At 38.5% G+C, this 25,810-nt stretch overlaps 1 protein-coding gene across 4 annotated transcripts; it reads left to right on the top strand.

Annotated features, from left to right (window-relative positions):
- The first annotated feature begins 3,221 nt into the window (after window positions 1-3,221).
- OSGIN2 (oxidative stress induced growth inhibitor family member 2) lies at window positions 3,222-22,936 on the top strand. Of its 4 annotated transcripts, none has more exons than XM_054058039.1 (6): window positions 3,222-3,352; window positions 6,563-6,717; window positions 11,424-11,560; window positions 13,529-13,720; window positions 14,349-14,440; window positions 16,391-22,936. In XM_054058039.1, the coding sequence occupies exons 1-6, from the start codon at window positions 3,309-3,311 to the stop codon at window positions 17,430-17,432; spliced, it is 1,662 nt and encodes a 553-aa protein (XP_053914014.1). In that variant the 5' UTR covers window positions 3,222-3,308; the 3' UTR covers window positions 17,433-22,936. The 4 variants fall into 4 exon arrangements, with proteins under 4 accessions (XP_053914014.1, XP_053914016.1, XP_053914017.1 ...); XM_054058041.1 differs by having other exon boundaries at window positions 3,247-3,352; window positions 6,535-6,717; window positions 16,391-22,932; XM_054058042.1 differs by lacking the exon at window positions 3,222-3,352 and adding an exon at window positions 3,464-5,018 and having other exon boundaries at window positions 16,391-22,932.
- The last annotated feature ends 2,874 nt before the right edge of the window (window positions 22,937-25,810 follow it).

The following is a 25,810-nucleotide window of genomic DNA, read 5'->3' as shown; positions in this document are numbered from 1 at the left end:
GCATTCATTTCAGCAGTATCCAAGAGAAGGCAGCAATCGCTGCCATTCTGCTCTGTGCAAAAGGAGACTGACCAAATTGTACTGTCTGTAAATGAAAAATCTGGAGTTATCTTCACAATGAAGTGCGTTCTGGATTTTGTTCTTCCCTTTCTTGATGTATATGTAATCTGGTTTTATTTTAAATTTAACAGATATTTACAACTGTATATACTAGCAGATTTTTCACACCAGTATTCATTACCTTAAATGCCTCAGGAAAATGATGTCCTGACGCTCCCTGATGGTCAAGCGAATCAAAGAATGTTCCTTCTGCTTCTTCTAAAGTCTGGCAGCACAGCCTCCCTCAGCTACCTTTCCTCTATCTAATGCCTATTTAAAATTCGCTTCCTTTACCTTGCAAAAGACAATAATGGTTGACTTGTTTCCACTAATACATAGAAGAACACATTAACTACTCCCATGAAGGGCTGGATCTATAAACGCTTATCCTAAATGCCTAGAAGACCGGCACCATCAGCCAACTCCAAGTGGTTAATTCCTTTCATGCGCACTATTTTGCAGAGATCATTTATGCCTCTACCCACCTGTACCATCTTCCAGGCTTTTTCCAGTTTGATTTTATCCATCTGACAAAACTGTCCATTGAGATGTGAAGAAACACCAGTTCCTTCCATGTGCTAATGCTGTTATTACAGCTATGCAGTTTACCACTGGCTGGGATTTTTGATCTTGCATCAGCAGAATTCTTATCATATCCTGTCATGACAGAACACCACTTAGATCCCTTTTGAGGTATTCAGGCAAGTCTTTCTCTGAAGTGCAGAAAGATAGTAAAGGCCCTCCTGTCAATCCTTCTATACTATTGAGGTAATTCCTTGACACAGAAATCACTGCAGTCTTATTTCTAGCGCTTTGAAACATCTACAGAGAACTATTGAAAATAATTATATTCAACAGGTGATTGAAAGATCCCAGGAACCTAACAGAGCTGCTCCTTCCAGCTCTTTCCATAAACATATTTTCTTTGTCCCCCTTGGCAAGAATCTTGACTTTTTGACAGGATCTGTTATATCTGCAACACAACTTCTCAACTGAGATTCCCCTATCTTTATTATTCTTTTTCCCTGGCCAAGTAGAAAGTTGTTTCACAGCTAGATTTCTCAGTTGCCAACTTGCTTAACAGCACTGAGAGTAAATAACTTCAAGCCTTCCTAATCTCTCCTGACATTTCTTCAGCACCTCATATTTACAGGAGCTTGTGGCAAACTTTGTTTGCTCATCTCAGACAAAGTTTGACTACACTATTGCTTACTGGGCCTTGTGGTTCATACAACTTTCAGTCATTTAATGTTGCAGGGAACAGGTGATGAGACATTTGTCCTGGGTAAGCTCCAGTACTGAGAAATTGTGTTATTTATCCAAACAGAGCTGATCATAGACCTGTAGCGTCGCTTGGCGCCTTGCAGATCTATTTTCTACTTGGTTTTTATTATACCTTAATGTCATATTGCAGTGGGAGGAGGCATGGGAAACTTACCAAAGTTTTGTAGTCATTTTCCTTGATTCCCATGCTGTATTACACTGTGCAGGTTGTTGCAGTTACTCATTGGCCATGTCAATTCTACGGAATAGGAAGAAGCCCTTTTTTTTTCATGTTTCCACGCCTATCATGGCTTGAGTCAACAGTCTCCTGCTACAATGCTCCCACCTTATGTGTTGGCAGGATTTTTAAGAATTCTGCAGTGTCAAGATGGTTCTAGACATAGTTGTAAGTCAGTTGCTCAAAAGAAAGATTATGCTACAAATGTTGTTAAAAAGACTTATGTGAATCACAAAAAACTGTGTTTCACCTATTCCAACATCAGTGGCTGTAATGATGACTCACTGACTATTTTGGAAAGAAAATTTTTAAAATTCAGTTATTTAAAAAAATATTTCTTGAACAAATACACAATTTTATTACTTAAAATAGTGGGGTTTAGTGAAATAGAGGAGACTTAAATAGGTTGATTGGTTAGCATGATTTAAAATGTAAAGATTTGGAATACACTAGCAGCCAATAACTGCCTGAATCTGTTAACAGAAATTAACAGAGACGGAAATATAAATCCCTTCAAAATGTGATCATAGCTTGCATATGGTAGGAAACATTTGCTATGGCTTGGTGTGTTTTTTTTTCTCCTCTCTGTTGCTTCCTCAGCATTAAGTCCCTTTTCATTATGACAAGAGTATATCTGAAGACAATATTTTATCCTGACACATGGATTTGAAATAAATACCAAAGAAAAAAAATGAAGATGTTTGAAAAACTCAGCCTAACATACAGAATTTCAAGGGAACGTAAGAGTTTATTTCTGAGAGTATATAATTAATTATAACCTGGGCTATCTATGCAGAATACTATTTCCAGAGAAGCTTCATGAGTATTTGCTAAGTTCATAAAATACCATTTTTCAAGCACTTCCTTTGTCTCACAAACTCAATGCCCAGTGCAACTTTTTCAGTTTTAACTGTAAAAGTGTGCTGGAAGAAGGCATGTCCCGCTCATAGCCATGGAGACAGACGTGGTTGGCTTTCTCTTCTACTCAAGGTTATGTTCACAAAGACAAGGGCACAAACTAATAATAGCTGAGGTTTTAAGTTCTAGGCAACCAGAATTACTGATGGGGAGAAATAAAGAGGTTGTGACCAAAGGCTGAGGGGAGACCTTATTGCTCTCTACAAGCACCTGATAGGAGGTTGTAGGGAGGAGGGAGCTGGCCTCTTCTCCCAAGTGACAGGGGACAGGACAAGGGGGAATGGCCTCAAGCTCCGCCAGGGGAGGCTCAGGCTGGACATCAGGAAAAAATGTTTCACAGAAAGGGTCATCGGCACTGGCAGAGACTGTCCAGGGAGGTGGTTGAGTCACCATCCCTGGAGGTACTTAAAAGACAGGCAGACGAGGTGCTCAGGGACACGGTTTAGTGGCAGACAGCAACGGTTGGACTCGATGATCCAAGAGGTCTTTTCCAACCTGGTGATTCTATGATATACGAAGCATTGTTTCCCAACAGGTCACTATGACCCAAAAGCAGGTCGCTATCGGCCACACGGTGCGCCCGAACCCTCCCCTCAGGCTCGTTTGCCGCCGCTGTCCCTCCCCTCTCCGCATCCATCCCGCACCACACGCGGCGGCGGCTCCTCCTCCCACGCGTGACCCGCGTGCGCGCGGAGGGGGGGGGGCGGGGCCGGCGGCGCGCGGGCTCCTCTGCGGCGGCGGGAGGAGGCGCGGGAGCCGCATCGCGGGGCCCCGCCCGCCCCCTCCCCCCATGCCCGTGTGGTGCTGCCGCTGCTCGCTGCCCGGGCACTTCAGGTGAGGCGGCGGGGCTGGGGCACGGCTAGCAGCGCGGCCTCGGCGGGGCCTGGGGGCGGCGGGGGGCATGGAGGAGCGCGCCGTGACCTTGGGCAGCGGGGGGGGGATCGGCGCCTGACGATGCTCCGATTCGCTTCGGGTTCGCGGCGCTGCGCCACACGGAGCCCCGTGGGCAGCGCTTGTTCGGTGCCTTAAAGCACCCAGTGATGAGGCGGTGGGAAATCGGCTTCCCGAAGTGCCAACTTGAGACGACCGAATTTAAATTCCTGTATATAATATAATGTCTGTTAGCCGCCCGTTACGGTCGCTTTACTTATTTTTTTTTTGCTGGAAGTATGTCCAGGCGAGGGCTGCAAAGATGATCAGAGGGCCGGAGCATCTCCTGTGCGAGGACAGGCTGAGAGAGTTGGAGTTGTTCAGGCTGGAGAAGAGAAGGCTCTGAGGAGACCTTATATCGACCTTCCAGTACCTGAAGGGACTACAGGAAAGCTGGGGAGGGACTGTTCACAAAGGCTTGTAGTAATAGGATGAGGGGCAATGGTTACAAACTGGAGAGGGGCAGGTTTAGACCAGACATAAGGAGGGATTTCTTCTTTATGAGACTGGTGAGGGTCTAGCACAGTCTGCCTGGGGAAATTGTGTTTGCCCCATCCCTGGAGGTGTTCAAGGCCAGGTTGGTTGGGGCCTTGGGCAGCCTGGTCTGGTGAGAGGTGTCCCTGCCCATGGCAGGGGGGTTGGAATTGGATGGATGATCTTTAAGGTTCCTTCCAATCCAAACCATTCTGTGATTCTAGTCTATGTAGGGAATTCTAGGATCTTGCGAAACTGCTACCTGAGACAGTTATTGTAAAAGAACGTTTCCTTTGGCTAAAAGGAAGAAGGAAAGTGTTTTTTGTCTTAGTGGGTTTTTCACTTCAAATGAAAATAAAATAAACTGACTAAAAAGCAAAAAAATAAATCTATGAACAGTTGCGGAATCCAAATGTTTGGCAGAATATAATTCTCAAGGTTATTTGGTATGACCAGCATAAGTAAACTAAGGACAAGCTTTGGAACTGACTCCTCTTTGCCCACTTGCATCTCTGCAGGACTAGAGCCATGTGTACTAGACTGTCTACCCTGACTGTCTACCCTGAGTTTTTATCAGTATAAGGACTTCTGGTACTTGATGGCTTTCACTGCTCTTCTCAAGCTAGGACGATGGTGATCTTAGTGGCCCCCAGTGTAAGATCTTACTGATTTCTGGTATGATGCTCTTGCAGTAGAAGAACATGCTGCTGACAGTAGGTCTTCATCTGCTTCATAGGCACAGTAGCTGAGACACTGCAAGTTGCGTGTGGATGCTTCCGTGCAAAAATAGATTCTGCACTAAACCAGTTGGGTAGTTTGAAGTACACAGTCCAAGCCACAGAGAAGCACCTTTTTTTATTGTTAAAGATTCTTTTGCAGCCTACAGCACTGTGTGTATATCACATAAAAGAGGTTTTGAAATACATATTCTGTTTTTTTTATCTCCCATCCAGCACAGCAAGTATATTAAAACCACACAGAAACGTGCACGCTCCCTTTAAGCCCATCTTTGCAAAACACGGGGTGGTATTGCCTCAGTTAACTTTGAGCAGAGGCTGGAAAGCGATAGTCTACCTGTGCCTGTCTAAAAGCAAAGGTGAAAAAGTAGTATGATAATTAGATATTCTCTCTTTGCCTTCTGCACATCCTTATGTAGCTCACGCTGTTTGTATGTTAACGTGTCTCCAAGATCACGAAGAGCTAATGCGCAGCTGTAATCCAACAGTAAGCACGTAATTTGCAACTTTTGTTATTGTAGTAGAGGGAATACAGGTATCAAGTAGTTACTTTATGAAATAAATACAGCTTTAGACTAGCTTCCCGCCTTTTTTAACAAGGGAACAACCATCAGAGAGATGTATTATGGTGTGTGCCAGTGCTGTTATTACTGTATAGCTCTATCTCCAGTTTACTTCAGACTTGCCCTTTGAGGAAAGGCTTTTGAAATACGTAGCAGAACTTTCAGTACTGTGGGAATTGAGGTAGCACAGAACGTACGTGGCTTCTTGAAGGCCATGGGAATTGGATCAGTGTCTTACACTTTCAGTTCTATGTAGAAAATAATTCCAACAATAGTAGAATAGCTTTAAGATACGCAGATTCTTAGAAAATAAATAAAAGTACTTTTTATTACATTAATAATTAAAACTGTGTTTGTAAAGAGAAGAATGTTTAGATCAGCTGATGTGGGGTATTTTTAATAAAAGTGTTTTCAAGTCTGTATTTTGAAAACTTAATAAAATAACTGTCAATAACAGACTGTTTTTAATTTGCCACTGCCATTCTAGCTAAATAATGTGTGCTTCTTCAACGATCCTGAAAGGCTACAGAAAGGACTCCTAAATAATTAAGTAGTAAACAATATAAAACAAGTCTTCATAGCCTAGAAGCACATTTAGACATTGAAGAGCTATGATAGGAACCTAAGTGGATGTTGCAGAGAAAAGAAGAAAATTGCTCGGGGTGAAAGCTGTCTGCTGCATAGTAGCTGACCTGAATGCATGGCAATTCCGCTTATGAAAGTTTTGCTTTAATGGTAGTGAAGAGGGCTGTGTCTAGGGCTTACAGGGATCACGCTTTTCTCTGTCTTGACACCACTGCCAGCTTTAGCTAACCTTAATCCTACCCAAACAGAAATTTGTCGAGGCAGAGTCCTCTGTGGAAGACAGGCGATGCGAATGGCTGGTATTGTATTATACTTTAGCTGCTCCTTCAGCCTTTGGCTGGACTTAAAGTTGTTTATTGGCAGGGCAGTGTATATCTCTCCTCCTTTGATAAGGATAATGAGGAATGAGTTCTGCCATTTGTGGAATCAAAATAATGCTTGTTGATTATAGTTAGGCTTTGTATAGGCTGAAATCAGAAACCTGCATCTCTGCAGAGCCATCTATGCCTTTTTATTATCCTTCTGTAGACTTTCTAGGAGAGAGTGGACTTTCTAAAAATCTTCTGTTAGAAAAGCTGTGCTGAAGAGTAAAGTTTTGAGAACTAGATGAAGCATATCTGTTTTGGTCTCAGTTTTGCCAATTCCACGGCTCTTGAAGTAAAGCATTGAAAGCAGCTTTATTTTTGAAGGAGACTGTTCTGACCACAGTTCAACTGTTTCATTTTAGTTTTCTCCCATCCGTCCTTCTTATTTAGAAGCTACAACAGCCCTGAAACCGAAGGACAGCTTTTGAATTCCTTTGTCCAGTATTTTGGTGACAGCCTTGAGAGGAAGATTAAAAGAATGCCTTTAATTGAAGAAACTGTTCTGCTTGGGGACTCCCTCCTTACTCTGCCTGTAGTAGTAATAGGTGAGTTTTTAATACTTTTTTAGGATTCTTTGTCACTGCCATTGCCTTTGTAGATCTGTTGCACGAAGTAATTTATCATTAAATAACGAATGCTTAGCATCCTTAAAGTGAAGATATTTGTTAGAGTAATGCAGTTTTAATGATTAACAACAGTCCATAAAATTATGTTAAAGAAGTAACTAGAGTATGTTTAAATTCAAATTGTGCTTTGACAAAATGAGACACTTTACTTGGCAGTAGATACGCAAATCTTAATGGAAGAATTGTTTTGATTCTGTTGATCACATAGGGTTTGATTAATGTGATATGACTACTACTGATTGCATGGGAGATTGTTGGTAGTGGACTGGTAAAAATTTGTGGGGTCAGATAGGACAGTGAAAAGTGTAATGTAAAATGTGTGCTGTATGCTAGTTAGATGCTAACGTTTCTCATTAGTTGTCTTTTTCACTGTTGCAGCTATCACTGAATATTGTCCCACCTTTTCCAAAATTAGTCCAAGTCAATTCAGCCAGTTTAATACTGTAAATTGTTGTCTTGATTAAATAGTTAAAGGCTTGCATCTGTAAAATCTTGCTGAATGACAGGACCTCAGAGGGAGCAGGCTCCTTAGGTACACAGCTTAATTGAGAGTGCCAGGATGATATGTACTGGGGCAAGGTTTTTCAGCAACAGCTGGTCACCAGCTCTTTACTGCCATGACTCAATGAGGGGATAAGAAAAGATCTGGAGTAAAGGAGGTTTTCAGTAATCTAGTCCAAAGCTGTTGGGACAACAGCAAAACAACAGCTTTAATTGTACCTGCAAAGAGGCAGAGATTCCAGAGGATGATGTTTCAACTTAACGTGCTCACAGTCAGTCTTCACAGCTTTAAAAGACTGGTGTTTGTACAGTGCCTGTTCTCAAAGCTCTTTTCATGATAGCTTGAAATAGTAATACATGTAAGTAATACACTTACGCGGATGTGACAGACCTGAATCACTTGACAAGTCCTGCATCATAGTTGAAGAGCAACAGTTTCCTGGCATTTTGTCAGCCTTACTATAGGTTTGCCATATGGTTAGTGATTCAGTGTTCAACTGTTTAGTTTTGCAAATATGTATTATGCAAATACCTGTGCTCAATACTTATTTTGTCTAGAAGGCTTTTCTATGTGCTGACACCAAACACAGCTGCCTTTACTATTTCTACTTGAAAAACAAATATATTGCCCAAATGCTTTTTCACAGATAGATTTGAGACATTTCACAAGATTATCTTCTCCATTGGCATTCTATTATCACTAATTCAATGGCTATCTGAAGACCCTTAGAATGGATCTAAAATGATTTAGTGATGTAGTAGAAGATACAAAAATAGTTGTCAGCGCTCCCCCCCCCCCCCCCCCCCCCCGTAAGCACACCCACACTGTTTGCTGGTTTAATCTTCTCCATGGGATTCCTGTACAGCTGGAGTTAAACATTCTTTTAGCTTCACAGGGCCATCTTCTCATTGCATATTTTATTGATCAGAAAGAAAGATGACCCGTGTGTAAGCAGTTAACAATGGAGCAATGACTTATATTGCCTTTTTTTTTAGCTTAATGCCTGTTTTCCCTATATGGTGTTCAATTTAAGATTTGATTCTAAGCTTGTGCTGCATATACTACTGCAGTTTTGCTTAGAGTACTAAGTTACTGTGGTAATATTAAGTAACTTCTGTGCTGTGCCCATCTTCAAGAAATTGGAAAGAAACGGATACATTCCATTTTAAGTTGAGATTGAAGAATTTCATGTTGGAATTCTAACTGCTAAACAGTTTTGTCTTCTGTACTAGTTTTCATCATTATTGTGTAAACAATGTTTTAAATTTTCATTGAAATAACAAGCCTGTTATGTTTGGAGTTGATAATATTTGCTTTAAATTTAGGCACGTAATCTAAAGATGATTGCACTGTAGTTTAGTGTTGATCAGGAGAAGCTTCTGATACTATTCAAACAAAAATTAACTGCTGCTTAAAAGGACAGGGCTGTGGGGGTTTGGGAGATATTGATTGCATATCTGAAGTTTGCAGCTGAGAAATATCACTACCATACAATCAGAGCTGTTATTGGAGGCCTTGTGTATAAATAAAGAACAAACTCAGGTGTAAATTTCTCATTTCAAAAAGATCTTCCCCCTCCAACAATTTTCTGAGAAAATCATAGCAAGTCTGTTTGTAGGCCTTTCAGCTGAATCTTCATCTTGTGTGTTCTTGAGAGCATATCCACAAGGGAATTTCTTTCCCTTGGAGTGAGTCTGCATAAAGAATAGAAACTGGGTTTCGATCACACTCTGGGTGGTCCCAGGAGGGAACTAGGGAGCTCAGTGAGAGTAATTCACCTTAACATAATCCTGTCCTCAGTAATTTCTTTGGCCCTTGGCAGCCTTTGTTTTGGCAACATTTGTTATCCATTTAGTTCTTTTTAGTCTTACCCAGTAGGAATAATCTTTAGCCTGGCATCCTTGAATATGGCACGCATTTTTCTCTTTCCGTCATGGAGTAGCTGCCTTTACACTTCAGTAGGAGAAAAAATCTAGCTATGCACTTGTGAAAAGAAACAACTTCTTTTACTATTCACTAGATTCAATTCTATGAATAGTTAAGAATCCACTCAGTTCAATGCTTGTAAACTATAGGTGTGATTAGAGTGTTCTCACAGCTTCATATGATTTTGTTACGGATGGTTTCAATGTATTGCTAAGGTTCTCTCTCACATCCATCTCCAGCGTGGCCAGTGGCTGACTTTGCAACTGCCTTAAGCTTTAAATTAATTCCTGGACTGAAGCGGACCTGGCTATCTTATGCTAGTCTGCTTGTGAGAGTAAGGAAGAGCATTTTTGCTGTCTTAATGATTCCTTATGGAAAAATAAGAATGGAAGTGGCTTGGGAAATAAGCAGAATCACTAGTATCTAAACCTTTTGTCACAGGCTTTTGATTTAACTGTCTTGGACATCCCAGTGATGGAAATCTATGGCTTTCCTAGACAGTCTTTTCCATTCCAGTGCTTAGTAGTCCTTAAAGGACACAGGCACTCCAATGCCTTTATTTTTGCATGCATTTTCTGGTGCAAACCCCAGGTTGTTTGGTAACAGCCTTTAAGGTACTTATTGTGCAGTCTCTCACATAGTTGTTCAGGTTCTAGGCCTTTGGAGAAAATGTGCTGGTTGAAGATTTTTTTCACAACATAGCAGTCTCAGCCTTTGAAGAGCTCATCTGTAGTCAGCCTACCTGGTTTTCTTGTAGCCCATTGGCTGTAATCAGTCTACACACTCAGCACTGTAATAAAGTAGGAGTTATAATGTTATTGGGGACCAGAGTGGTGAGTGCAGCTTAATGGGGCTGGTAAAAGGGGCCTGATGTATGAAGAGATTGGGAATGAACAGGGTCTCAGTGAACTGATGGGGGGATTTAGGGACTGGGAAATCCAAAAAGGGAGGAGACAACAGGCATTGGAAAAGTGAGATCGGAAACAGATGATGGAAATACTGTGTGCAAAGGTGATGGGAAACAGGAAATAATGGGTGTACCCTTGACATCAAGAGCCGAAACAGTAGAAAATAAGATTTCAGATTTTAACAGTGAGTGCTGCATAAAAACTTGAATGACTTAGTAACTTTATCCTTAGCCTAGAATTTGAATAGTATGAGGTAAATACCATGTGTAGCACTCTAGATGGAAAACAAAGACAAAATACTGAATAGTGCCTTATTAGGAGAACACTGTGCTCCTCATTTAGTTAATGAGGAAGATGAGCTATAGGAATAAGAGTTCATAGTCACATATTTAAATTCTGTATCACAGCACATGCTTCTCTGATTTTAGCTTTCTGTAGCTTTCAGTATCTGCCTTTGCAATATAGGCATTACTTCTGTGTTAGCATGTTATAAACATGGTTCCCTCCTTTGTTTAATCCTAGTCAAACAGAAATAATTACCTTATGGAAACATTTTGGCCTCATCCATTTCATGTCTTTGGAAATAACTTGAAAATAAATTAGTCTAATAAAATTATAACAATGCATAAAAATGGATTATAAAATGTTACAAAAGTATTTAGGAGGATGTTTGAATTGATACTAGTGCCGAATGATTAATTTGGTTTTAGATGAATTTCTTGTACTTTACAACTTATCTGCGGTATCTGTCTTCACTCAGCTTTTGTATTGCCATTGTTCTGTGTCCATAGCTTCTCATCTGACTTGCACAGGCTTTAGCTTTCTGCTTGTCTCTTTTTCTTCCTTTTTATTTTATCATCAGATCTGAAAAGCATATACTCTAGGTTGTCTTCCTGGTCTTTGGTTTACAGTAATCAGTGTAAGTGGGAACACAAAGTTTTAAGATGGCAGTAATATTCAGATGTGACTGTGGTTGACAAGCAGGCTAGATCTTATCCATTGCATCATTTTCATAAAAGATTAGTGAATTTTGAAATTCCTTTATATGCATTTTATTTCATGGTGTAAACAGTCGCACATTTCTTGCTATCTGAAAAACATTTTGCTCAGGTTTTTTTGTAGTCAGTTCCTACGGTAGGCTTTATTTTACTGCAGAGTTTATAAGCAGTTTTGAATCAGGACAGTATCACGTTAAGCTACTTCCTTATGATTTTGTTGCTGCTTATTTAGTGACTGCAAACTTTAGGTTTTGACATTTTTACTACAGCAGTAACTTCTTTCTTTAACAGGAAATGGACCTTCAGGAATTTGTCTTTCTTACCTGCTCTCTGGATACAGGCCATACTTATCTCCTGATGCCATTCATCCGAACCCCATTCTACATACAAAATTAGAAGAGGCTCGACATCTTTCCATTATTGATCAAGTAAGCTTTGCCATCTTGTCTAGTTCTTTTCCGATTGCAAGCTGGATCATGAAACAGTTAGCTTTCTTTAATGATGCTGTTTAAAACGGTTTTGCAACTTAAATAAGTAGGGTTATAGACAAAAAAAATTAATATTCTTAGTATTCTCACCTCACAAAGAATTAGACCACAGTAAAGTTCAATAACTGCGTGGTCTCAAACAGCTAGCTTTATGTCTCTGCCTCTAGTTTTCCTACCTGTAAAATAAAGAGAAGTGTATACCTTCTTCAGTGTCTTGTAACAAGTTATTTATGAAAAGCAATACATTTTAAGAACTGTTTATCCAAAAAAATTATGCAGTTTGCAGTGTGAAGATCCAGCCCACTTAATTAATTGTATTTCTAATGCATTAATAAGTTATTTTGTTATTCTGTTAATTTAAATAGAAGCAACTCATTGCAGTTAGATCCAGTCTTGGGGCATGTGGTCTTTGTGATGTTTTTTTCCGTCTTACAGTCTGCCCTTTGTCATGTTCTTACTACTTGCCAAAAGTGTCTAAAGCACCATCTGGTCAGGCAGTAGCTGGTGCAGGAATTGCAGCTTTCATGTACTAGGATGTTTGGGCAATATTGTAAAAGAATATATGGTGCTAACATACTTCAAGTACCTGTACTTCAAGTTAAAATCTTCCTGAATAGCACAATTTATGTGAAGACTCATTTTTTTTAGTAATATTAGTGACATATATCCTCTATAAATACAACTCATTTTTCTTTTCTGAACCATACACATCCTTCAGTGTTTGTGTTGCTTTTGTGCTGTATGTGCTGTATATCCTCCTATACATTCACTTTTTCTATCTCATTTGATTGGTTAAATCTTTTCCACTATTTTTCTCTCCTCATGTCAATTTCTTTGATATGTTGTCATTTGTTTTCTACTCCCTTCACTATACTTCTGCTGGATTAATCACAGTACTATCATTAACTGTATTGCCTCCATGACTGATTTATTTGGAATACAAACATGCATATGTGTTTGTAGTAAGGAAGTGTAGGGGTTGATCAGTGTTAGAGGGTGGTTGTTGTTTTAGTGCTGTGCTGTTTGCATGTCTTGTTGAGCTCAAGTCTCAAGGTTTATTTTTTTTGGCAGGAGAGTAAATTGCCTAAGCTTTAGGCTACAGATGTTTCAGGTACTTTATCCTCCTCTGCTCCCCTGGGATTTTCCCAGTTTAGGAAGCTAAACTGCCCTGTCTTTGTCAGCAAAAATTGGCCTTGTGGCCAGTTCTTTCTTCAGATCTCTAATCTGTCTTCTAGTATTTACCATTGCCTCATGAAGTTTTTGGAACATGGCTGGTTAATAGATAGTGAAATGTGAACATTTAAAAAGTTCTAGAAATTCTTCCCTGCATTAAAGGCTTTGCAAAATAAGTCTAGTTTTAATGTATTTTAAAAAATAATACTTAAAATGTCACCATTATTTCAAAATATAATAAAGTAGTGTTGGAAATACGTAAGAGCTGTCAAAGGAGGCATTTCTACTCAATCTTTAAAACATAATGTTCATGGACTTCAGTTTTGCTTTATCAAAATGTGGTTCCTAGAAATACTAGCAATTCTTTGTTAAAATTAGTCCACTATCTATAAACATAAATGTTATTAGGTTGTTCTGATCTCTGAATATTTGTTCTTATGTATTTTTTTTCTACAATGAATGTCAAAAACTGACCTGCCCTGGTATTGCTGTGTCATTAACAATAATGGTATTAACATGTCATTTTTAAATGAGTGAAATGTAATATTCAAGAACTGAGTCATGGCAGTTATTTCTGAAATGTGTTGTGATTGAATCTCAGCATTAAATACTTATCTCTACTTAAAATGCAACTTGAACTAATTGTCTTTAATTTAGAAATTCAACTTCTGTATATAACAGCATGATGAACAGTAAAAGCTGCATGAACAGATGAAAGTTTCTTTCATATTTTAGGATCTGGAGTACCTGTCTGAAGGCCTCGAAGGGCGCTCTTCAAACCCAGTTGCAGTGCTTTTTGATACACTGCTTCATCCTGATGCTGACTTTGGGTATGACTACCCACCGGTTTTGCACTGGAAGCTAGAACAACATAATTATATTCCCCATATAGTGCTTGGTAAAGGACCACCTGGTGGGGCTTGGCATGTGAGTAAAGATTTCATATCTCTCCCAGGATAATTTTGTGGTTTGGGGGTTTCCTTACTATCAGAGGTTGTTTTAGATAGTAATGGCAATTGCAGTTTCAACTGGGCAATTACCAAAGCCCACATATGATAAAGCGATGAAAAATGAAGGGAAATATTTGGCCTTAATTTGAGGATTTGTGACTGTGGCTGCTGTTTTATATGGGTTTTTCATTAGTTTTAATGTAATGAATCATCATGAAGTTTTCTCTAGTACTTTTTTTTCTCTTGCCTTTGCATTGTTTCCAGGTGCTCTGTATACAGAATCTTAAATCTTGATGTTCATACCCTGTTGATTTCAGACTTTTTTCTTCTTGCTTTGTATTTTAAATAACTTGCTTTTACTTTCCCTTTCATTTGTTCTCTCTTCACTTTTTACTTTATTAGGGCATGTAGTTGCTCCTTAAAATATTAGTTAACTGAAACACATGAAGTAGTTCATGAACACTTCAAGTAATGTCGTGGTATTATTTTGTGTTCTGGTATTTTATTACTGTAAATGAGTACAATGAAAAGAACTTCACTGTGTTTTACATAGACGTATCAATTTCAAGTATCTGGTCATGCATCTTGTTTTTTTCTCTCCATAGTCCATGGAAGGCTCTATGCTAACAATCAGTTTTGGAGACTGGATGGAATTGCCTGGCCTCACCTTTAAGGAGTGGGCAGCTAGCAAACGCAGGTAAAGAGATTGCATAACATAGTTGGGAAATGGAGTTGCTGTAAGAATCCAGATAACATTATTTTAAGAACTGGAAAACATTCAAACTTCATTGTTCACAGGACGTCGTCTTGTTTATTGAATTGCTTGATGACACTGGAAATTATTCTGCTGTGTGTATTCTGATGGTAAAAAATGGACAGTGGTTGGCCAGAGTTAATTGCTTTGAGTGTATTGAAAGCATACATTCTAGCAGTGGTGTGTTTTGGCAGCGCTTCACAAAGAAGCTTTGTTACTGTAAGCAGTTCTGATCAGAGCTGAGGGAAGATCGAGGGAGGAATTTAAATTCTATGGAAATGAATTCAAGTTCCTTTTTCAATGCAGATACAACTTAAGTTGCTGTGCACACTAGCATTCTTGTCATTCAGGAACTTGTATATTTCAGTATTTGCTTTTACAGGCAAAGCTGCAGCATCTGAAATGTTGCCATCTATGAATTTTAATTTGAAGAGCATAATTCATTATGTCCTTATGTTATTTTCTAATACCAAGTTTCTTGGAAAAATTTTAGAGAAAGAAAAGTTACTGTCTTGTACAAGCTGACTGTTTTATACAATTAGTTCACAAAGGTCTGTGTCAGCAGATGAACGTAGGAATGCTTTACATAAGCACTTTCTAAAATTTTAGTTTTCCTGACTTTGTTCTAGCAAAATTAAAGGAAGTTGTTCTTCTGCCACGTATGGCAAAAGAAGTAGAATTACTTGGGCATATGTCTTTAAGGGCAGACTATTACTCATTTCAGGACAACACTTACAGTGAAGATACTGTACCTTTGTTCTTTAATCACTTTCTTAGATAACCACAGTAATCTTGCCTCCTTATTAACTGAAATCCCATAAGCTGCTTATTATCTGAAGCTAATTTGTTTATATTATCATTTTCAACAAAACTAAAACCAGAAATGCTGACTTGTTACATTACAATGAAACAAACATATTTAAAAATATTGATGTTAATGAAAACTTGTAGTCATGTAAAAGTTTTGTTGTAACAGGTGTGTCACACTGTCACATTATCCTCTTCAAAAAAGATCTCATCAGGATTTTCAGTGGTAACCTAAACATTTAAAAGTACATATGCTCTTATCTTGTTAATCTACGAGAATGAGGCTGATTTCTTGTAAATATGCTTGTAAACTTAATTCAGTGGCAATCCTGATGTTCACTACTGTTTCTTTTGCCTTCTTCCTAGAGCTTATTTCTAAAAAAGCAGCAAAATTTATGCACCTGTTCAAAATAATTACATATTCAGCTTATGTTTTTATAAAGGAGAATGCAATAAACATGAGAAAAGGATACATGTAAAATCAGGACTGCAGTGCAAAAATATTTTTTTATTGGACACTTGGACATCATAATCCCATTTACATAATTGCGCTAAGGTTCTGAGTCATATTTGCTTTGTTCATTCCTGGGATATGAAACTACTTAATTTGATACTTAACTGAACTTACATGTACCCAAGGGAGAGATCTTTTGCAAAGAATAATGAAGAATACTTGGCTCAAGTAATGTATTGATCCTAGAGTTTCTAAATAAGCACTTAATTACTATGATATTTAATTACTTATATCCTAAGTAAACGTATTCTCTCTAAGTAAAGTTTTAGCCAGTATTGTGTTGTTGACAGTCATGATGCTAAACTGGCATTGTAAAACACTCCCGTACAGACCTACTGTGATACTGTAGAGTATGCTTAATTTGTTAATCGCCATAGCACTTTACATTGCAAAGATTTACAACTATTTTAAAAAAAAGTTATAAAACAAATGCATTTAAAGATATTTAACCCAGTGTCAGCTACACTGAGCAGATTCAATCCTCTTAAAGTTGTCATGCAGTGTGTCATATATGATACTCAAATTACTGATAAGGTCTAAGTATTAATTGGAACCATTCAATTTTGTTTCAGAAATATAAAGAGTGATCGAGTAATGCCAGAGGAAATAGCTTGTTATTATAAACACTATGTTAAAGTCATGGGCCTCCAAAAGAATTTCAGAGATAACGTTTACATAACATCAGTATCCAGGCTTTGCCGGGGAAAGGATGATGAAGACAGAAGTCAACTAAATGAAAACTTTTCAACACAGCACTTGGAAGATGGACAGAAATCATTGATTAAGAGAAACTGGGAAGTCAGAGGCTATCAGCGAGCGACAGATGGTTCTCATGTGCCCTTCTGCCTCTTTGCTGAGAATGTGGCACTTGCCACAGGAACTTTTGACTCTCCTGGACGACTACAAGTTGAAGGAGAAGACTTCCCTTTTGTGCTTCATTCCATGTCTGACTTCGGAGCTGCTATCAGCAAAGGAAAGTTACGTGGGAAAGCAGATCCTGTGTTAATTGTGGGTGCTGGACTTACAGCAGCTGATGCAGTGCTGTGTGCCTACAACAACAACATCCCAGTAATTCACGTGTTTCGTAGAAGAGTTACTGATACAAGTCTAATTTTCAAACAGTTACCTAAAAAGCTTTACCCTGAATACCATAAGGTCTATCATATGATGTGTACTCAGTCACATACTATGGACTCTAATCTACATTCTGCTTACACTAGTTTTCCTGAACACAATGTACTTTCTTTCAAGCCTGAAATGAAATGTGTTCTTCAGAGTGCCTCTGGACTGAAGAAAATTTTGAAGTTTTCTGTAGCCTTAGTTCTGATAGGTTCTCACCCAAATCTTTTCTTTTTAAAGGACCAAGGACATAGCATAGGCCATCACTCTAATCAGCCCATCACATGCAAGGGGAATCCTATAGAGATTGATCCATACACTTATGAATGCACTAAAGAAGCTAACCTCTTTGCTTTAGGCCCTCTGGTGGGAGACAACTTTGTGCGGTTTCTAAAAGGAGGTGCATTGGGCATTGCACGATGCTTGGCAGTAAGACAAAAGAAGAAACACGAATTGATGGAAAGTGGGGATGGAGGAGGTGATGGGGTACCATAAATGAGATGTTAGAAACTTTCACATACAGGATTACAAATGTAGTCTAACAGAACACTCACTGGCAGCGAAAGTTGATAGCAGTCAAATCTCTGTTGTATACAAGTAACCTGCACTTGTATTGCTTGGTAAAGGATGCTGATACTACAGTACTTCACCTTTTCAAAATACAAAAAATTGATCTGCTGTTACAACTGATCTCTACTCAACTGGAATTACTTCCAGATAAACAGAAAATGAGACTAACTTATATTGTCCTGCCTGTCATCTCTTGCTCAGCTAAAAGAGCAGAATTCCTCTGGGAAAATCAATGCCTACCAGAGTGGCTTTACAATTTAGTGTCAAAGGTGACAACATATTTTTACCAAGAAATTAAAATAACTTACAAAAGCAAAAAACTTGCTTAGTACAAAGTGATTCTTGGTCCCAAAGCAAATTTGGAGTCTTCTCTTTGAAACGAGGATGTTTATTTATTTGCCATAGCAATACAGTAATAGTTGGCATGAGCACTTAGGAAAATGTTTTTTACTGTAAGAAGGATTTCTGTAAGCAAGAAGTATTCCTCAACAGTTATAAATTATCCTATTTGATAATTGCAATAAAAGAATAAACATTCCCATTTAATCTTTAACACACATGATTTGACACAATCCATTAATGCCTATGCCTAGAGTTGGGTGAGTGCAGAGACTAACATGAGGTGTTCCCCCTACAGTGATGTCTACATTCTGAGAATATGCATTTATGTAAACAATAAAGTACTGCTGTAAGTGCTCTTATTACAGAGTCAATATAATTAGTGTACTACTGAAAAATTAAGTACCTGAGAAAATGGAAGGGGTTTTTGCTTCCTAGCTCAGGAAGACTGAATGGGATCACTTGACTGATGAAGGTGGGTGATAGATAGTCTCATGTCCCATTTGACCAAGTACTGGTTATTTCTCTTTTTTTTTTAGCTTGCAGTTTTTGAAGCTTGAAAATGGCTCATGTCTTACAGCCAGCTAAAAAATAAACTAAACCCAAAACAAACATGCTGTAGTTCCTGTAAATCTTAGAGCTTGTAATGAAAGACAAAGACTTAACTTTGTACCTACCTCTGAATTGAACTTTCATCTTTCTGCTTCATAACATAATACCTAGATTTCACTTGCTGAAAAAGTTTACCCAAACACATTTATGGGAAATTCACCATAGTGAGGTAAGCAACAGCTTGTTAGATAAACTTCAGTTAATTTCCAGAACTCTGACTAGGCCAAGTGCTCGGTTTAAAGTGATTTACTACCAAACATTTTAATTCAGGTCCAATGTGATGGAATAGATGTTATTTAATTTAATTTTTTGTTTGGGGCTTTTTTTTTGTGTTGAAGAATGTCATGTCAGTTTAAGGTATTGTATTTGCATGATTAAAATCTCCGTATTAGAACTTGAGCAGATTTCTGAAAGGAAACTAGGCTTAGACTTTGTGAAACTGCTAGTGTGTGCTGGTTTCCTAGCTGTCTAACTTTCCTAATTTGTAGATGCCTGTATGCAATAAATGGCTGTTTTCTGTGCCTACTGAATTACGAGGTTCTGTGGCTACTGCAGGCCGTTGTGCTTGAGTAAGTTACTCTAACTTTCAACTTAGAAGTTGAAAAGGTAATGTATGCAAGGATTAAAATGAATATTTTAAAATGGAACTCCAAAATAATCTATGAACCGATGCTACTACTAATACTAAATTTTAGTTTAGAGCCAACTCAATAGTGTAAAAATAAACAAATGAAGCAACATTTTTATTAATTTCTGCGTTGAATTTCTGTTTGGTTGAATTTAACCATGCATTGTCAATACTAGTTAAAGATATACTTTTTTATACTGGTATTTGAGCTGGTTTTAATTATGCTAAATTCTAGGTTTATTTTCTTCGTAACTGAATTGAGATTCTATAATTTGCCTTCTTTGGCAGAAACTGTGTAAACCTATCCTAAACCTGTGATATCTGATAATTTTAACTGAGAATCAGTGTTATAAGTGCTAAATACTTGATTATAGAACTTTATTTCAGTTAATATATTGGGAATACACTTGCGCTGTGATTGAATTCCTTCATTTTTGTGTCAATATGTCTGAATACAACAGATCATGGGATGTTACTGCATTTTCATTTGTCACGTGAAATTTGTAAAATGCCAACAAAACAAATGAAGCAATTTACCTTGTTTTGCAAAAAGCAGGGGGGGAAGCTTCAAACAGTCAAATCTCTAGCCTCAGCTGCTATGGTTCTTTACAGGTTGTGTGTGTTGCAGTGACAAATTTTTAGCAGGTATTTTAATCCTGTTAGTACACAGGTATCTTTCACTGAAGTGTTACAGCACCTTGAGGTTTAACTGACTTCTTTTTTACCTTCTCTCAGTCTTGCTGGTATTTTTGAGATAAAATTGCATCTGTCTAGACCCCTTAGTTGGGCAGAGAAACTTTCTCAGTGGTCACGGTTATCAAGCCAGTATAACCAAAGCTTTACTGAAAAATCATCCTGTTTCTTCTAGGAATTACTAGGTTGAAAGTTGTAGCTGGAGTTTCTTGCTGTTGGATTTCCGATTTTGAGAGAATAAGAGATGTAAAAATTAAAGCCTCACTTTAGGATAGTTTTACCTAAAGCATTATATCATGCTTACTGCATTTATTATGGATTAGATGTTGGCACTGAATAGTTGTTGTTTGGGAAATATTTTGTTTAAAAAAAAATAAAAATTCGAATTTCTTGTATGTTACATTAGTTCCCAGAAGGAAAACTGCTTTTTTCATCTCCTCTTTGAGTGAGAAAGATAAGCTTTGAAAGATCAGGATTTAAAAAGGATGCTTAGTACTTAAACTTTATTATTAAAATACAGGTAGGAAGAATATAATTTTTAGCTGAAAGAATTTCATTTGGATTTACAGAATTTGTAAAGGTATGTTAACACATACTGTGTGGTTTCTAATATGCTAGCGGGTAAATGTCTTTTATATTTGGGTTTGGCTCTTGATGCTGAAGTTCTCTCCTAGCTAAATTATTCCTAAGATTATTTTGAGTAGTATTGAGCTGTTGAACTGGAACTAAGATTTGTGATAGTAGATTTCCCTAACATAGTGATAGTGTGATAGTAGATTTCTCTAACAATCTGCCTGGTTTGTGATTACTTAACAATGGTGCTTGTTAATGAAGGCACCTAATGGGGCAGTAGGAAACAGCACAGTCTTTCTTTTGGTAAGTGATTGACTTCTGCTTAAAACAATTTCCACAAAAGAATAAAGTTCAGTTTTACTGCGATGCGTAAACACAGAAATCTGTTCTGCAAGTAATCCAGACAGAGTGGTGACAATAACAGGTTCTCCTCTTGCTCAGGAAAATGCATTGCCTGAGGCTGGCAGGCTGGGCTTGCCAGTGAATGCATGGAAAGGGAATTACTTCCATAAACAGCACCTATATATTAAGTAAGGGACACGAAAGTGCATCCCACAGCTGTAGGTCCCGAGTCCTGAGCACTTCGGCAATTGTTGGGGTATACTGTATTTTCCTTCTGGCCTGCTGAGTATAGGCACCTTTTTTTTTTTTTAATGATTAATTCCACTGAATGATCCTTACTAGGTCAGTAAGGTGGTGTGCAAAGAGGCTTGGTTGCACTGTTACCATGTTTTCTACTTCTGAAAAAGCAAGAAGTTGGTTTTAGGTCACTGCAGAATCTGTGTTGTAACAGTGCTAGCTCCCAAATGTTTCCAGACAGCAAGAGGCAGCACATGTATGCCTTAAAGGCAGCCGATTATTCCATTTTATTATCATCCATATAGTAATGATTTCATTTTGAAGAAGTTTTAGAACAAAAAATGCTAAAAGGTTTACACCTACACTTTAACTTAGGTAATAAAGTAACAACATTCTGTCATTGCTTTGGATTATTTTTTGAGGTGAGTGCAAGATGGGAGCACAGTACCTCAAGTGACATGACAGCTTTTTGGACACTGACTTCCCCCTCCTCCCCTTGCCCAACCTGAAATAAAATTCATACTTCATTTGAAATAACTATAATTGATTCTATTTAGCAGAAACAAAGGATACTGAAACATTCTTTGACAAAGAAGGGCAGGTTTTGGTGACATTAAGTGTACGAATTGTAGCTAGGATATTAAATTATAAACAGCTCTTTTTCTGAAAAATGCTGCATTTTGGGAATGTGGTACAAATAAGGTGTTTATGTTTAGCTAATATATGAAGCTTGAATTACACAAGGAAATGCATGATCAAGGATGACTTTGGCATAAGGAACAAGGATTACTGAGCCGGGGGGGGAAGTCTTGCAGTATAATTTAGTAATTATAGTGAAGCTCAGCACTGTTTTAGGGATGGTTTTGTCTTTGCAGACACTATGGGACACCTCAGCTTATACAAACTGTGAACTTGAGTTCACATTACACCAGACTGCATGCTAGCTGATTTTCTAACAGTAATTTTTTTGTATTCATAGGGCATATTAAGATAACTTTTATAACCTAGAGGTCATCAGTAGTCATCAGAACCTGGGAAAAAATACACTTTGTATTCTTAGCTGTCCCATCCTTTTGAAAGGACTCATTCTGGTGACTGAATTAATCTAATTTGCACTTTCCTCTCTTTATTCTGAGATCACTGGCAATGTACAAGCATCAGCCTACGTCACCTACAGTGGATGCTTGAAAGAACTAAAATTCATATTCCTGGACATCCTCTGTAGACTTACATGCCCACATAAAGAAAATGAAAAAGGTTTAATATGTATTCACAAAATATTATGGAATCTTGGCATTTTTAGGTTCTTTTTCAGTGAGGTATGTAGGGAAAAAAATAGTTGTCCACAAATCTAAAGCGAGAGACAAGGTGATCAGAGAGTTTTGATACAGTTCCAGAGCATATTCCATGGAGAGGGAAATGGTTTGTTTTCATCAGTTTAGATTCTAGGACCAGCTTCTATGTGAATGCTGAGTTATTGCTGTTCAAGAACTGATCCTGCTACCTTACATCTAGCTGTCACAATCTGGAAAGCCCATACTCTGATCTCGCCCATTCTGTTAGTTCTGGTACACTGGTTGTGGATGTTCAGTTCTAAATGAGATAAAGGCTTAAATTCATCCACTTAATTTTTTTTCACGCACACTACACCCAGACTTGGAGATACAATACTATGTAAATGTCATTTCCATGTGAAATGCATCAGTATTTCCGCTTTTGCTGGAGTATGTTTGGGTCATACCCTTTTTGTTCAGTGAGCAATGTAAATGTGCAGAGAACATTTCAGCTGATGTATATTCTTCTAAGCTGCAAGCAACTTGTGAGCTAAACCTCAGCTTTGATTAGATGATAAATGTACCCGAGACTTGCATGCTAAGCTTGGTCTATCTTCATCTGTGAAAACTGACAGGTGAAAGGCTGAAGGAATAATATTAAACCAGTTTCACCTGGAAGTCAATTATTTTTGTTTCAAGAAGTGAGGAACTCTTAAGTCAGAGGGGGGAAAAAAAAAAAAAAAAAAAAAAGCAGACTATGGGGAGGAAGAGGCCTTCACGGAGTTGTAGTGTTCAGAACGAGGACAAAGTTTGGTTTGCATGGATCCAGTGCTGTAGACAAAGCTTGAGAGAGATTCTGACACAAAGGTGGGGCAGAGTGGTCTGGGCAGAGTGCTAAAGCAAGTGACAGAGAAAGCTGCTCATTAGGGAGATCTGATTTTGCATAGCATTTTCATAACTATCTCTCTAGAATGTGGCGATAGTGGTTATTGAAACATTCTAAGAGGAAGAGTGAGGAATAATGGAAGGGAGTTCAGGTTTTGCCATGTTTGGCTTAAGTTTTAAAGAGATGCCAGATCAACCAGAATGCAGTTGGAAGTAGCGAATTTGTGACTCCACCACCAGATGTGGCCAAATGTGATCAAGGATTAAAGAAATGGAAGAGAGTAAGAGAAAGGCTACTTTTTGGGGAGGAGAGAGAGGGAAGACAGAGTAAGAATAAGGACTGAGAGATCACATCTGCAAAATGGACTGGTAAGAGGAGAAGTGGGGTGGGGGGTGGAAGTACATATATAGCAGAGAATTCAGCTACTGTCTCAGTTACAAACTGATGTTTGAGGGTAAACGCACAGAATAAAGCCTCTCTGACACAGTAATGGAGATAATGAAGGGTGCTTAGTGTTCTAGAGGAAGTTGATGGGAATGTCAGTGGATAGAGGAAAAGGAAGCTGACTGTGAACACCATTTCAGCATACAGAAACTGCAGTAACGTGGGAGAGGCCAGCCCTGCTGCACCAGCCCACACCCTGGGAGAGGATGGAGGAGTAAGGGCAGGAGAAAAAGGGGCAGACTTAGAGATGTGAATGAGTAGAAAGGAAACTTCAACAGTAAGAATATCTTGGTTGTCTTGTCAAAAAGGGCAGTGGCTTCTACAACTGATGTAGGAAAGAGGGGAAGTCAGCTGAAACTGGTGTGAGTTTAACTGAAAATTAAGCATGCTGTTTCTGCAGGGATACAGCACCCATCCTCTATTTCAGTGGTGCATGGAATAATTAAATCTTCACTAAAATGTGTTCAGTTAAGCTGCTGAATGCAAGACTGTATTTTTAAAGCCTTGCTAATAAAAAGTATATTTAGTTTATGTATTGTGTGAATCTCCTTCCTCTGAGCAGCATGAACAAAGATAACATATGCTATAAAAATCTATTGCTATAAAAAAGCTATCCCAATAAACCCTCAAATAAACTTTGGTACACAGAAAAATGCAAGAAACGAGATCTGAAGATAAGCTTCTGCTTAGATGTATTTTTAGGTGACGAGCATCATTTTGTCAGTGTCAGTAAGATGGGGATGCTTGCAGATTGTGGTTTGAGGCACATAAGAGAAACCTTAGATGTCATCTCTGAACTTTTTTTTAAGCTAAAAAAATCAACATCACACAAGTTCTCTCAGAAAATCAGCAAACTGAATGTTGAAACTACAAAGCACAAGCCCCACAGAATGATAATGGAGCATGTAATAAAAGTTATGAACTGGAGAATGCAACATTAATTGCCTTTGGTTGTGCTTACAGCTTTTGCTTTTCCTATAAAAGTGTCTATCTTGGCCCATTAGTTTTCCCACTTTTACCCTTCTGATTCTCTGCCCTGCAACCTGCTGGAGGGGAAAGGAAGTGAGCAGCAGCAGTGGGCTTAGCTGCTTATTGGTGTTAGCCCACAATAGTATATTTTAGTAAATAAAGGAAACATCAGGTCAAGTTAATGCCCTAGTTCCAGGGGTAAGGCAAATATTGATGTAATTTATTGGATGTTCAGACTCTCAAAGACTTGGGATCGTGTCCTTTATCATCTACATCAGAAACTTCAGTACAGAAGGCCTAAACCAGTAAACCAACAAGCATGTTTCATCTAATGTCTGGAGCTAAAAATCATGACACAATTATGCTAAAACTGAAGAAAAGTTTCACTATTATGAATAGGTTGCATGAATTTAGAATTGCAATTCAAGCCAATGGTAAGAAGCAAAGGTTTAATTTTCTAAGCTTCTCTTTTAATGCAAGCATAACTTCATGTTGAAATAGCAAAAGGCTCAGGTTCACAAGTCTAAAGGCTTCTTATGAACCAGACAGCAGATGCAACTGAATTAGAAACTAAACCATCCCTTATTAGGCACCCTCCAGTTGGACCTAAACCAAAACATACAGAGGGTGTATCTTTAACCAAGTGCTGATCCCTACTTTTTTTTTTTTTCACCTCAGCATCATGGGAATCCCAACAAAGCCTTCCACTCTTGAGAGCACACAGCTGCCTGTGAGAGTGCAAAGAAATCTGATGTCACGTGCCCTGATACAAGTTAAGATACAAACCCACTCTCATGGCTATTGCTGAACTCAGGGGTACAGGTCTTGCACTTGGTGTAGCACTCTGAACAGCCCTGATCAAGTGATCAAGAAGATGCCAAAACAGACCAGAGGAAAGGCTGGTTGTTGAAGACCAAATATTTTCTGAGACCATGCAACCACGGTGACTTCAGTTTATCTGCTGTCTTGATATGCACCGATCTCAGGATGCTCTTATCATAGAATCACCAAGTTGGAAAGGACCCACCGGATCATTGAGTCCAACCATTCCTAACATCCCCTAAACCATGTCCCTTCTTCTTCAAATCTGACACACAGAGTGGCTTAAAATAGCGCAGATAATCTTGCTGCACGCTCTGAGCTCTTGCCAGAGGAAATTGCTTTCCTTCCGAGTACATCAACAAAATTACCTCCTCTCAGAAGAAAGGAGATACTACCATTCTACCTCTTGAAACGTGAGGGAGCTACTGTCCATCTTCATCTATATGCTCCATACAGCTGGGAGGAAAATCTGGAAGGTTTTTCT

This window comes from Cuculus canorus, chromosome 2, assembly GCF_017976375.1.
Source record: "Cuculus canorus isolate bCucCan1 chromosome 2, bCucCan1.pri, whole genome shotgun sequence".
Taxonomy (NCBI): domain Eukaryota; kingdom Metazoa; phylum Chordata; class Aves; order Cuculiformes; family Cuculidae; genus Cuculus; species Cuculus canorus.
This window is presented reverse-complemented; position numbering and strand designations above follow the sequence as displayed.